Raw genomic sequence first — 14,854 nt, 5'->3', positions numbered from 1 at the left:
AGTAGTTGCCATGAAATATAACTTTCTGTTAAAGAGACGTGCTAGAATTTTCATATACCAATAATAGACTTAATTGTCTTGCCACATTGACTATGAAAGAGAAAATACTTAAGAATCATCAAGTGTCATATTCATATATGTACACATATAATGCACACACACTCATGTGCACAGCATTCAGCACAGCTTGGACGGTTCTGGAAAGGACAGACACTGAGGAAAAGATGGACAGATGCACAGAGAAGCTGGCATGGGAGGCTCTTTCTGATGGGGGCACCTACTGCTGCAGAACCACCCTCAACTCAGTTCTCAGCACAGCTCTTGTGGAGTGGCGAGCAGTCTCAGGCCAGAGTTATTCCTGAGGCACGAGAGGGGAAGGGAAAACTGAGGTTGCTAGTTTTTGCACACTCAACATCTGCACACAGGCCAGAAGGTAGCTTTGCCAGTTCCCGTGGGTTGGAGACACTGCAGTCCTTGACGAGGCTGTGTGCATGTCAATAGCACACACTCAGGCGTCTTCCATTCCCCACAGCACACTTCTACATTTCTTTGTGGTACTAAGGATCAAACCTACAAAAGGATAATTAAAACTACACAGTTTTCAGAGTCAAAACTTGGTTAGGTGATCCAAGAGATTGTAGGATCCTGTTAAGGGTGAAGGTCAGAAAACAAGAGAGAAAGTAACAGGAATGTAAAGAACACAGAGAGACCAGTCAGAGCTGAAGTGAGTGGACAGCTGGGGCTGAGAGAGAAGTGCAAAGACGGCACAGAAGTAACTGAGGGAGAGGGACACTGGAGAGCAGCAGGGGATGGCATGAGGATGACGATGGAACTTCCTGACTATGAGACTGCTTACATGGTGTGCAGTGACATATGAGGATTGTCAGAACTTGGTTATGAGCAATAGAACAAGAAAGGGAGGATAATATAGCAAATTTTGTTTGCTTTTATGGAGTTATTCATATTATGCCAAAATTCACCCTGTTGTCTCTCGTTGGTTGAATATAGCTTTTCTTTTCATCAGATTTCCAGAATTAGGCATGTGATAGGATTGGAGTAGCTCTCAAGTACCGTCAAAGTGTATAGAACATTAATTAGTTTAGAAAAGTGTAGTTTTCCATTTGATTGCTGACAGGTAATTTAGTTTCTTTTTTATCTTTCCACCAGGACTTGGAAGAACAGAGTCGATTGATAGCTGCTTCCAATAGACCAAACCAGGCTGGTAGTGAGGGCCAGCTTGTCCTTAGCAGTAGCCAATCAGAGGAGAGTGATTTGGGAGAAGAAGGGAAAAAAAGAGAATCAGAAGCATAAACTTGCTTTTGCTTTTTGACTGATTTCCCTTGTCCCCTGGAATGTGGCACAAGGTAACCATGTTAAAGACCAACGAGGGGACTAAACTTCATATTTCCTTGTTTCAGCTTCATTTAAAAAAGACTAAATGCGATAACAGGTTATATTGAGCATATTCTCTTAAAAATAAAATTCTATGCATTATCATCAAATTCTGCTTACCCAAATAAGACCTGCTTACTTTCCTCTAGTTGACTGCTGAGGAATCACACTTGCTCAAGATATTTTTCTTTGAAATTGTGAACACTTTTTATCATGCACTGTAATAGGCTGAATCCATAAGAAATCATCTATTCTTCAGAATCTGACATTCGTGTGTGCTCTCTCCCTTTCTTTAGGAATGTCTTGTTGGTAGTGAGGGAGTATTCAACCGAATGAGCTTAAAATTTCTTGTATGGAGACTTCTACAGGTTTGCAAATGCTCTAACAATGTCGAGTATGCAGTAGGATTTGTGTGAAGTCACCAGGGCAGGGGCACGTGGTGCTGTTGATTTCAGGGCATTTTCTGGGCTTGCTCCATGTCTCTGATGGCAGTGTATCATGGCAGGAGGAAAGAAACTCAAGTGTCTGTTGGTGTTTGATGCAGTTCTTGGTATTTTGTCACCATATTCTTAGTTCTCAGGTTGGGACTTTACTTATTGCTGAAGAGCAGTAAGGGTTAGGATAAAATTTCAGAATTTATTGAAAGATTTTTGTTGTTGTTAAAACATTTTATATTAGAATTGACATGTAAAGGAAGTGTTGTAGAGTGATACATTGTATTTTCTGTATTGTGAAATAATTTTTATTGATAATATGTGGCATTTCAGAAGATGTTCTATAACATTTATGTTTACTGCTTAGAATAAAAATATGCAGTTTTGTTTAGAGAACATAATCTTTTAAATTTCAGACTGATAATCCCAGTATTTTCATAATCTTACATTTTGATAATGAATTGAATTGCCACTTTATATCCACAAAGGCAAATAACTAATTTATGAGTGTAGAATAATTTGTACTAATTATTGTAAATACTTTTACTTTTCAAATGAGTAAAAGCTCTAATTCCATGAAAGACTGAAAGGAACTGAACACCTCAAATAGTGTAGAACCAAGGAAGGAGTTCGCTTGCTACTAAGGTTAACATGCCCTACATTTATTTTCTGTCAAAACTCTTCCTTCACTCAGATTTTAATTTTTGTTTATAGATTTTGTTTTCATGTGTTCTACATGAAAAAGTGTGTATATATATACATATGTATACAGGTTAAATATATTGAGTAAGGTATTTTACATAGTCATACATTTATAGATTTTCAAGAGGTTAACCACTAATTTCACAAGTAATTTTCTCTTAGTTCTGAGTTAGAAGTGGCTTCTGTTTTAGTTTTCAGAATATAGCTCAGTTTCACACTCTGTAAGTACAGTTGTCTGTAGTAATGAGATAACTATATATATATATATATGTTTTTAATCCATGTGCCAAATGGGAGTAATGGTTATTTATGTTACCCAATATACAGCTAATAGGTAGCAATTTATGGAGTACATTTGGTTAAAATTAAATTTTGTGCTTACTAAAAGGAATGCTTTTACATTAGTATTTCCTTCTTGTTAAACTAGAAATTGCTGTGGTCAGTACTTGATTAGTTGTGGCAAGTCTTGCTTTAAGACTTTTTTAAGATTGGTAAGGTTTCTGTTTTTTGTTGTTGGTTTTATTTGGTTTGTTTTTGTTGTCTGTTTGATTTTGGCAGTGCTGGAGATCAAACCCAGTTTCTCACACATGCTAAGTAAGCCCTCTACCACTGAGCTGCGGCCCTATCCCAAGTTTTCAGTTTGTGAGGTCTTTTCTTGATGGAAGTTGTCCTCCGACTTCAGGGGAAATCTGTTGTTTCACAGTAAGAGCGCTCACCATCAGGGGACAGTTCAGGGGAAATCTGTTGTTTCACAGTAAGAGTGCTCACCATCAGGGGACAGTTCACTCACTAGTGCTTTGCGTGGAAGCAAAAAATTCAGGCCAGTGGTGAGGGTTTTCTAATTCTTTTTAAGTCACATTTCATAGGAATTCCCACAGTTGCTGTCATGTCATAGGCCAGACCAGAATGTGTTCCAGTGCCCAGGACATGTCCAGAGTGAGTTGAACGGTTTTAGATGATTCAGCCTCTGTTCTGTCACTATGAAACTGTCTGGGACTCTGCACATCAGCTTTAATCACCTCTCCTGCTTAAGGAAGGTTGCTTGGACACTTGTTCTCAAATGTTAGTGCTGAACTTGTTCTGGTGTACTGTCCTCCAAAATCTCCCCACTTTTTAGAAATGAACAAAATGTCTTTAAAAAGGGAAAGCAACATAGCCTACCTAATTCTGCTGAGTACTCTTATTACCTGTATTGACAGTACTTGCATAACTCTGATAATAAACTCAATAGAAAATCACTTATTTCTCTATCCTTGCTAGAGACTTGCTATAAACTTGCTAGGGACTGAAACTGTCCCTTTGAACAAAGTCCCTCAATCCCTGAAACTAATCTTGTTTTTGCCATGTATTTAAAGATTACTGGGTGTTTAATTTCAAAAGAATTCCTAGCTCCACAGTGTTGGGATAAGGAAGTTGTCATTATTATTGAGAAAAGGATAGTAGGATGTACATAACATTGTAGGTAACATGATTCTGTGTGGTGGATGCTCACAAGCTACTACAGGAACCACACTGCTTACAGTTTGAACTGACAATGCTGGTAGACCCCGAGAGCTACTATTTACAAAATCTTCTGGCATCGAAATGAAACGGAAATACTGATTTGCTTTTGATAGCAAGTCTGAACATTTAGACTATACTTTAAATATTAAACATACCAGTGTATGTAACCAGCAAGCGTTTCATCTTGTTTTTAGCAAGTTTGATTTATTTCCTTTTAGATTTTATTCTACATTAATAACAGAGATCTGAAGCTAGAACCATGCTGAACCTTTAATCAGTCTCTGGCTACACTTGTAAGAAACTAACTTCAGTTGATGTGAATACTGGGTTAAGTGATAGTTAATGTGCAAGAGTGTATATTTTGTGATTTTTGTAATTAGTTAAATTGATTAACCTATTTCACTGATGATATTAACCAACTGTACAGTATACAATTAAAAATCATGCAGCATCTCTCTTTAAAATTGGATTTGTGATCATGGTATAGCTTGTGGGGCAGAGAACTTATTTTTTCATTTGTCAAAATAGGTATTTGCTGACAAGGGTTCAAGAAATATGTTGTTGTTGGAATTTTTTAAATGTGTAATAAAGTCCATAATTTTTATACAGACTTTATGTATATTTGATAGTTACTATGAATTTTATTTCTCCCAGTGATTTCAGATGTTTTTAGTCAGGGCTAGAGGGTAGCTCAGCAGTCAAGAGCACATATTCCTCTTCCAGAGGCCTGGGTTCAGTTCCCAACACCCACATAAGACGGCTCACATTTGCCTGCATGTCAACTTCAGTGGACCCGACCCTTCTGACATCAGTGGGCACTGTGCTCACACACACATGCACCCACACAGACGCACACACATACATATAATTAAAAATAGCAAGACAAATATGTTATAACACTCTGGCCCCACAATAGCCAAAATAGGGGGACAAGTCACTTACCAAGAAAATTTGACTTTTTATAGCAAACGAAAGAGACTTCAATAACTAATTACTCCAGTAAATTTTTATTTTTTTTATGACATATGCTTTATGTTGTTATCCTACTTGAACAAACTCCTCTAGTTAAAAAGGCAGGTTTTGCCGGACGTTGGAGGCAGAGGCAGGCGGATCTCTGTGAGTTCAAGGCCAGCCTGGCCTACAGAGTGAGTTCCAGGAGAGGCTCCAAAGCTACATAGGGAAACCCTGTCTCGGGAAACAAAACAAAATAAGGTAGGTTGTTTGCTCCAGCTTAAGTAGCTTGGGCCTGTAGTTTTAATACTGATGAATTTATTCCATGTGCTCTTTGTAGTTTAATTATAGCACCTAAAGGTATATACTTGTGAAGGGAGTGGATGATATTAACTAGAAATTGATAACTTAGTGCATGTGTGACCTAAACGAGCACTTCAAGTGCACTAATATTGCAAAAGCTTTAGTGTAAAAATAATTATAAGAGCCAGGTGGTGGTGGTGCATGCCTTTAATCCCAGCACTCAGGAGGCAGAGGCAAGTGGATCTCTGTGAGTTTGAGACAAGAGCTAGTTCCAGGACAGCATCCAAAACCACAGAGAAACCCTGTCTTGAAAATCAACAACAAAAAACAAAATTTATGTGTGTTTACTGAAGTAGCTAATGGATCCCTGTATCAGAAATCAAAGAGCTTTAATTACACTAAAGCATTAAGACTGAATATGGACTTGAGTGTGACGGCTGACTGGGCTGCAGTGACATGGAGTGTGTCACCCACCTCTCTGCAGTGCCATTTGAGTAAGACATCTGTGGCTAAGTGAACACCTGTGTTTTTCCTCAGCTCTCATATACAGAAAGCTGCATATAATCAAAAAGTTTACCTTACTTATATACAGTATAGCATGAGTAAAAATTTCTAATTAAAAATTTCAGTATATGCGACCCCCGGGAAGGGGACCCCCGACCCGCGGGGGTGAGGTGATGAGGGTCGCTACTAATTTAGTGGGCCTTCACGAGCAGATCCGATCTGGAAAGTGAACTTCAAGAGGTTAATGGAAACAGGCTCAAGACAACGTTCGCTGATCAAGAGCCTTTATTTTTTGGGGCGCGCTGGAATTTATAGAGGAAGGACCTCAGGGGGTGGTACAAGCATGTCAATCAAGTCTCAATTCAAATATACACCAAATACGGTAAAGACAAAGCTGTAATTTTCCATCAGTCATTAGTTGCATTCCACAAATGCTTGTCAGCGTAAGTCAGGTGCAGGAATTAGGGAGGGGTAGGAAGTATACAACAGAACACTTTAACCTTTTGTTAACAAAGACAATTACTCTGTAAGGGTACTTCCCTCTGGCTAGGTGGGTGGGCTGCCCCGTGTAAATTTAACTTTAATGGTTAGCCTTTTCCTTTGTCTCAAGGGCATGTGTGCTCGCAGTCACGTAGGCGGAAGGCCAAGAAACGGTTGACAGACTCCATTTTGTTCAAGGTTCTAGCAGTCCCCAACATCTCCCCCTTTTCTATATAGTAAAAGAAGAGAGCAATTGGGTGGAGTGCCTGTCTTAGGTTACCTGGTGGGCTTCCAGTTCTGGACATGGCGAGAGAGGATACGAATTAAGTTTTTGCCGGCAATGTTTAGAGAGCCATGTTTGCTCCCAGATTCTGGCACCAAGCTATCCCCGTCTTAAGCATCTCCACAGCCTGGAGCAGAGTGAACGCGGGCGGTTGGCCAGGTACTCAAACTCCTGAAAGCTCAAAGGCTGGAATGTAGGTTTGTCTACAGCCTCAGGTTCTTCGGGGTCTTGTTGAGAGAGCTGCTGATAGTGAACCTGAACTGAATTTTTGGTAGCCTCATCAACCTGATTTTTAACAAAACCAGTAAGGCGACGAAATGCCCAAGGACCAAAGGAAATAAGTAACATGAAGCCAATAAACGGTCTTAACAAACTAGGCAGCAAAGTCGATAGCCAGGGGGAGGTAGAGAACCAATTTTTGTACCAAGATTCACTTTGATCCAAATTTCTTTTTGTTTCTTCCAGACTCTGTTCAACTCTTCTGATACTATCTCTAACTAATCCTGATTTGTCTTTGAAAAAGCAACATTCCTCTTTAAGGGCGGCACAAACTCCTCCCTCCCGCAAAAAGGCGAGGTCGAGACCTCGGCGGTTTTGTTGTACCACTTCAGCTAAGGAACCAACAGTCTGTTCTAAGTAATCTAAACCTCTTTTTAGCTCATCTACGTCTCTAATAACAGTGCGGGTTAGAGCATTAATAGAGTCCTTTGTGTGGATTAGGGAGTAAATTCCTGTGCCAGCACCTGTCGCACCCAGACCAACCAATATGGCTAGTGTGAGGGCGGTGACCGGCTCTCTTTTTTGGCGAGAGAGAGTTACAGTTGGATCACTTTGGGGCAATAAATCAGATTCAGGGCGAACAGTCAATTTGGGCACAAGTACAACAAGGACGCAGTAGTCCTTGTGCGCAAGAAAAACATCTACAATAATATGCGGGGATAACCCTGTGGAGCAAGCAAAAAAGGTGAGGTTGGGGGCAATAAGGAAGGAAGCATGAGTAGCAACTTGCATGGTTTGAGTACATGCTTCTAACAGCGGGGTGGGGGGAAGCATACGTGGTCCCAAAAGGCAGAGTCCAGATCCCACGACCTGTCCTAAGGTCATGCCACGTGGTTGTGGCTGCGTGCCCCAGCGAAGCAGATTGGTGTCGTTGGTGTAGATGGGTGAGCCGAAGGCTGCAATTTCTTCGTAGAATGGAGGGATGGGCGAATAGCAAATCCAGCAGCGCTCATAGGTGGTGTTGGCGAGTGCCTGGGCTGAGGCGTTGACCATCTGAAGGATGAGGTCCGCGGTGGAGACTGGACCGGCGGGCATGGTGGGTTGATAAACAGTGGTGGCAGCAGCGGGAGCTGGAGAATGGAGATTAGGACCAGGGCGAGGGGCGGCAGCCTTGGGTAGGAATGAGCCACCACCAGAGGGGTATAAAAAAGGATTGGGGCCAACAGCAATAGGGCGAAAGGAAGGGATTTCCTTCAAAAGTCTAATGGAAAAGGTGAGGCCTGGGTCCGTGCCAGAAACATATAGGCGTAGACCCCAGTGAGCTCCTCGGGAACCTTCCCAGAGGAACCTTTTTCCTGCAGCCGTAAACTGGATATGTAGGAGGTTGCACCAACTGCGTGAACAAAGGGGATTAAGTGGTGGTGGGCCAGAAGTAGGCAGTCTGGCAGGGGGATTAAATCGCCTTACAGTTATGAGGTCCCAGGAAGAGGAGGGATTCCAATAGGTGTCACCTGTGGTTTCACAACCCCATTGTGCGCAATAAAAACTTTCTGATTGCCCACACTTTCCTGTTAGGGATCGCTCCCTATGTGGGCCGGGGCAAACGTAAATGGGTGCCATGGTTAGATAGGTACGTGCAATGGGGTTATAACACCCAGGAACACTACTATAGCGGTTATTTGTGTTCACGGGTTTGGGTTGGGGCATGAAGTTATTAGGTGTGCCCCAAGTTTTTCCAGCCGCGCCCATGGCGAGTGCACACAGGTCGACAAAAAGATCAGGCCATGGGATAGAACCGGCAAGTTGTGAGGTAGCATTGGCTATGTCCCCGGCCTCATTGGTAATAATCCAAGTATAGTTGTATACTCGGTAGGGATTGGCAGGGATGCAAGGAGGGAAACTAAAAATCAAAAGGAGAAATGGAAGAAGTAGCAGGCGATGTGGTGTTATCTTCACTGGGAGTTTTGTTATCAACAGCATCTGAAAGAGAAAACAGGAGATTCCTCAGGGGCTCTTTCCCTGGGAGGGTTATAAAGCTTGACCAGTTTGTCTGGAAGCCAGCGCGTTTCTCCATTGCTGGTATTATGAATGCAAGCATGTCCTTTTCCCCAGATAAGGACTGGGTGAGGACCGAGCCATTGGCCCGTGTGCACATCCTTCCAGAGAACCTGTCGAAAGTTTTCACAGGTGGAAGGGTGCCAGAGCCGATCAGCAGATCAGCAGCTGATTGGCCATTGTTGTCCAGAGAGAGAAAATTGAGCACAAAAAGTGCATGATTTAAAAGTAGGCGATGCTTGCCTTTGCGAGCGTACAGGGTTTCGCTTTCGGAAGAAAGCTTAAAGAGCATATTTTTTAAGGTCTGATTAGCTCGCTCTACAACTCCCTGTCCTTGAGGGTTAAAGGGAATTCCTGTTTTGTGGGTAATGCCAAATTTTTTACAAAAATCCTTAAATTTAGAACTAATGTACCCTGGGCCATTGTCAGTTTTAATGGCGATAGGGACAGGAATAATAGTAAAACAATGTAAAATATGGGCAATAACGTCTTTGGTGGCCTCTCCTGTTTGGAGAGAGGCACAAACAAAGCCACTAAAGGTATCCACCGTAACATGAATATATTTAAGATTGCCAAAGGCAGAATAATGAGTAACATCCAATTGCCAAAGCTCACCAGGCACAAGACCACGGGGGTTGACTCCTGTATGAGGCTCAGGCAAGTATGAGGCTCAGGCAAAAGGGAGAGGCAAGCTTTGCACGATTTAACTATCTCTCGAGCCTGTTCACGAGTGATGGAATATTGTAGCCTAAGTGTTTGTGCATTAAGGTGATGTAATCTATGAGCCTGTTGTGCTAACTGTGAAGAGTTAGACTGATCAAACACAAACCAAGAAGAAGTTAGAGGTAGCTTTTATGCATCTGTCTGAAAGGTTTTTAGAAATCACCTTCTGTAGTGATTTGGCTAAGCCAATACATTCAACTTGAGAGACAATCAAATGGCAGAACAAATCCAAAGACATAAAGTGAAGGCTCTGTAATGGCACTGATCACACACACACACATACACACATACATACACACACATACAGCGGTTTGAGTGTAAAAGCTCCTTTAGTTTCAGACACTGGGTACCCTGACCACAGACAGTTTGTGTGGGGCTGAATAGAGCATGGATTTAGAACCCAGCAGGGTCACAAGGCTTCAGGTGCCCCTGCCACCCATGGATGTATCATAAACGACAGTGTGACACAGCAGTGACCTCACAGCTTTAAGTTTAGGACTGGCTAAAGAAATGCAGCAATGGCCTGGTAACACTAGCTGGGCCATTTAGATGCTGTCCAAGCTGTCAAAGGCCACACAGAACTAGAATGACATACTTTTGGGGGCCTGGCCGATCACAAGAAAACTGATCACAAGAAAACTAAACAGACCAAAAGTGCCACAAAGACTCCTAACTTGAATGTTTACATTCAAGCCTTCTCTTTAGGTCTTAAAGAACATGCTGTTTAGAGGTGGAAAACTTTTTGTTGGAAAGTCAGACAAGGCCAGTCTACAGTGCTCGAGAGAGCAGAGTCTAGTCCGCACACTCTAGCATATAATACTGAAATGTGTTGGGATCGTAGAAGCAAGGCAATGTCCCAGATCCACATCACTCCTGCCACTACGAGTCTGTTTACAATCACTTTAAATGAGTACAGCAGATTCATTGCTGGATGTGATAAGGAAAACTGTCACAAGATCAGTGCAATTTACAGGATCAGCATGCCTGCCACAGGATGCCCACGACAGAGCTACACGTGTACTGTCTATGGTGAGCCAGCCAGCACAGTTACTTTGGGGAAGGGTTTAAAACATAAACAAAATGTTTGCATTCGCAAATGAGGCATATGAACACCAAGGGAGAGTAACATCTACTCAGGGCACATTCCTTTTTTCATAGGTGTGAAAAATGTGTTAGGGAGAGATCACAGAAAGGTTGCTTATGGCATGCCTGGGACTACTGGGATTGTCCACTGCCTGTATAGCAAAATGCCCATGAAAAATCCTTGTAACAATCCAAGAGTTCAGGGCCATGCTGAGGGCCCTGAAGATTCGTTCCTGTGACCAGCCAGCGCTACCACCACAGGGACTACCAAGAGAGGCCACCTAGCCTCTAAGGACTCTTAGACACTCAGGGGTCCCAGCTGTTAGCTGCATGACTCTAGGCTGATCTACCTTTAACACATTGTATCAAATATAGAATTTGATTGAAAAACTGCTTGTAAAAATAAATTTTAAATCACCCTGTAGATCAACGCAAAAGCATACCACACCGATACATCATCTATAAGAAAAACAATTCATCCAGAAAAACTACATCTGTGGCTTCCAAAAATAAAGCATCCACAAACCTGATTTCTTTTTGATAACGAAAATAGGGGTATTCCAAGGAGATGTGGAGAGTTCTATATGGCCAGCATTGAATTGCTCCTGCACAAGCTGCTGGGCTGCTTCTAATTTTTCTTTGACTAGAGGCTATTGCCCTACCCAGACAGGATCATCATTTATCCAGGTGATTTTATCTGCCGGGGCGGGGGGGGGGGGAGGGTACAGGGGAGGTAGTAACCACTACTGAAAATTTTGAGCAGGTGGGCTATAGCCAAGGCACGCTCTATCATCGGGATCAGGCGAGCCGCTTCTTCGGCTCAAGCTGCCTGTCTAGTGCGTGGTTGCCCCTGTGCCACAGGAAGAGGTCTAGCAGGGAGAGGCGGTTCAGCTCCCTACCCTTCAGGGTCAAAAAGAGGGAACTGGAGTTTACATGATGCCGAGGAGAGGAGCTGTGAAAACTTGTCGCTGAGAGCTTGAACGAGAGAGAGGAAGCAAGAGAATCAACAGTGGAGGAGTATTTGGGAGCAAAAGGTTGAGGAAGATCAGGGAGCTAGGAAGGATCGTAGGCAGAAGGTCTCGTGGCCAGAGAGACCTCACGCCCGAACCCGAAGGTATGCGGCAGCCTCTTCCTCTAGCTCCTGGGCTTCCCCAGGATCGAGAGGTTCCTCAGGAGGAGCAGAGGCGACAGCCCGTAGGGAGGGGTAGATACAGGTGGCTAGAGAGCGAACTTTAGGGGCAAATGAAGTAGGTTGATCAGAAGGAGAAGGAGGAAGCTTATCAAAGTCAGAGTTAGCAGAGGAAGAGGAACAATCTTTAGAAAGATCAGCGACAGAACTTGCCCTGGAGCTGCACTAGAACACCCTCAGGAAGCGACCTCTAGATGTTGTTGGGCATCTTTAAGAATTTGTTCATTTTAGAGGCTTTCCTCCGCGTTAACAATGATACTTTTTAAGAGATCCCAATACTGCTGCATAATCTTTTTATCGCTTTCAGAGCCTTTGGTTTCAAAATAATTAGGTAATTCGGCCCCGACTTGTTCCCAAGTACTGCAAACTATTTTTGGGCAGGTAATGACAAACCAGGGACAAACTTCATGTACAAAAAGCAAAAACTTAAGTAAATCTTTTTTCTTAACCTCAATGTTTCTATCTCTTAATTCTTCTTGAATTCCTTTAATAAATCTAGCTTCTTTGCTGATACTAGTCCCCATTTTCGCGGGACGGATGGGACGGCGGTGTTAACCTAGGTCATTAGACTAACCCTACTCTGCGCCACCCGGATGGGGCTTACCTGACGCCTTATGAGTGGGCTCCGGACTCGTCGCGCCTCTGCCGTCCGATCGGTGGTCTGTAACTCGTGTCCCACGTGGGCGCCAGTTGCGACCCCCGGGAAGGGGACCCCCGACCCGCGGGGGTGAGGTGATGAGGGTCGCTACTAATTTAGTGGGCCTTCACGAGCAGATCCGATCTGGAAAGTGAACTTCAAGAGGTTAATGGAAACAGGCTCAAGACAACGTTCGCTGATCAAGAGCCTTTATTTTTGGGGCGCGCTGGAATTTATAGAGGAAGGACCTCAGGGGGTGGTACAAGCATGTCAATCAAGTCTCAATTCAAATATACACCAAATACGGTAAAGACAAAGCTGTAATTTTCCATCAGTCATTAGTTGCATTCCACAAATGCTTGTCAGCGTAAGTCAGGTGCAGGAATTAGGGAGGGGTAGGAAGTATACAACAGAACACTTTAACCTTTTGTTAACAAAGACAATTACTCTGTAAGGGTACTTCCCTCTGGCTAGGTGGGTGGGCTGCCCCGTGTAAATTTAACTTTAATGGTTAGCCTTTTCCTTTGTCTCAAGGGCATGTGTGCTCGCAGTCACGTAGGCGGAAGGCCAAGAAACGGTTGACAGACTCCATTTTGTTCAAGGTTCTAGCAGTCCCCAACAAGTATATCTACTTTAAAAATATTCTTTACATGCAATATGGTATAGAAATAAACATTTAAACTGGCATCTTCTGTTGGTAGTGAGTCCGTCCCTGTTCATACCAGCCTGTGTTTAGTTCAGAAACCGTAAGTTCATCATTACTTCGAAAACAATTTAAATTTCTCTGCCAGGGACCACACTAATGAGTAAGTGGTGAGGCATAACCAAGCATTTTCCAAAGATGGCAAATGTTTTCCCTATCAGTGATAGAATTTCAGTTCAGAGTTCTAAATTACCCTGCCTGTGTACTTGACCGTGAAGAAGTGATGTCAGCTGCTAAGTCGGCACTAGGAATTGGGCACATGAACTGTTCACTTCCAGTCATGTAGTGGGGTTCCTCTACTCAGTTGAATCAGTAAGATATATATTCTCTGTAAAAAGATTACAAAAGTCATAGCCAGGTGTGGTTGTGCACACTTTTAATCCTAGGTTTCAAGAGGCAGAGACAGGTGGATCTCTGTGAGTTCCAGGCCAGCAGAGGTACCCTGAGTGGCACCTGTTATTTTGGACATAAAGAAATTGCATTCATGTTCCTACTATAAGATGAATACACAGTTAGACTGGGTGTATTTGAGTTATGTGAAATTCGTCCTAGCTCCTAAGGTCTCGCCTAGTAGCTTACGATGGCTTTGAATGTGAGGTCCTCCCACTTCACCTCCCGAATAGTTTGGATTATAGGCATGTGCCAGTGCTCTTGCATGAGTTTTTTTTTTTTTTGAATTATCTTAAAGTTCTAGCCATGGTTGAGAAACTATGTTCAAAGCCATTGTTTTTTAGTTTTGTTTTATTTTTTGTTTTAGCTTTCCTGAGACAGTCTCCAAAGTACCCATGGAGACCTTGAAGTTTTGATCCTTCTGCCTCTATCTCCCAAAACCTGGTATATACCACCAAGCCTGGATTCAAAGCTACTTTAAAATTTATTTTTGGCATTTTCACACATGTATATATTTTTATTATATTTGCCCCATCACCCCTTATTATTCCTCTTTCATTCCTGCCAAATTCTCTCTTCCCCTCCAACTCTTATAATTTATTTGACTCACCGAGTAATTAGGCGCCTGCATAAGTGTGAAGACAGGCTGGTGCAAATACAACGAGTAAGTAACTTCCTGGAGTGTGAACAGCTCTGCGGGTTATGTCACTGAAGAGCGTGGCTCTCCTTTCCTCAGCAGCTTAATTACCAGTCACTCTTTGAGGAGGAGGGGGCCTCTTGAGCCCTCCCTGATTCACGATGCTGTTTTGTTTGTTTTGTTCGTTTGGAGAGAGAAGAGTGTGTGTGTGCGTGCATGTGTGTGTCATGGATGCATGTGGAGATCAGAGTACAACTTGTTGGAGTTGATCTTCTACCACTGAGCTCTGGCAGTCAGATTCTGGTCATTAGTCTAATATAGCAAGAACTTTCTTCTCTAGCACCATAATGGAATGCTGGTGGGCCCAGTCTTGTGCAGGTAACCACAGTTTCTGCGAACTAATGAGATCGCAGTGACCATGTCATGTACAGTGTTTTATAGCAGCCCTCCCCATCCTCTCTCTGATTCAACAGTTTTTCTGCTCTTCTGCCGTATTCTTTGAGCCCCATAGTGGGATATTATGAATGTTCTGTTTAAGGCTGAACACTCAATAGTTATTTTTTCTTAGCATGTCACCAGTTATGAGTCGTTACCTTAATTGACACCTGCCAGAAAAAAATATCTCTGACCAAGGCTAACTAATATATAATGAATATAACACACTTA

General features: G+C 42.8%; 1 protein-coding gene across 4 annotated transcripts in view; it reads left to right on the top strand.

Moving 5' to 3' along the window:
- Positions 1–4,641, top strand: part of Appl1 (adaptor protein, phosphotyrosine interacting with PH domain and leucine zipper 1) — a 47,555-nt gene extending 42,914 nt beyond the window's left edge. For all 4 annotated transcript variants that reach the window (XM_040747775.1, XM_040747776.1, XM_013118839.3 and 1 more), the window contains one exon: positions 1,168–4,641. In XM_040747775.1, the coding sequence (XP_040603709.1) occupies positions 1,168–1,311 (144 nt within the window). In that variant the 3' untranslated portion in view covers positions 1,312–4,641. The remainder of the gene's footprint in view (positions 1–1,167) is intronic.
- The last annotated feature ends 10,213 nt before the right edge of the window (positions 4,642–14,854 follow it).

The sequence above is a fragment of the Mesocricetus auratus genome, unplaced genomic scaffold (genome assembly GCF_017639785.1).
Source record: "Mesocricetus auratus isolate SY011 unplaced genomic scaffold, BCM_Maur_2.0 Super-Scaffold_100006, whole genome shotgun sequence".
Classification (NCBI taxonomy): domain Eukaryota; kingdom Metazoa; phylum Chordata; class Mammalia; order Rodentia; family Cricetidae; genus Mesocricetus; species Mesocricetus auratus.
The sequence above is the reverse complement of the archived record's forward strand: the minus strand, read 5'-3'. Positions and strand labels throughout refer to the sequence as shown.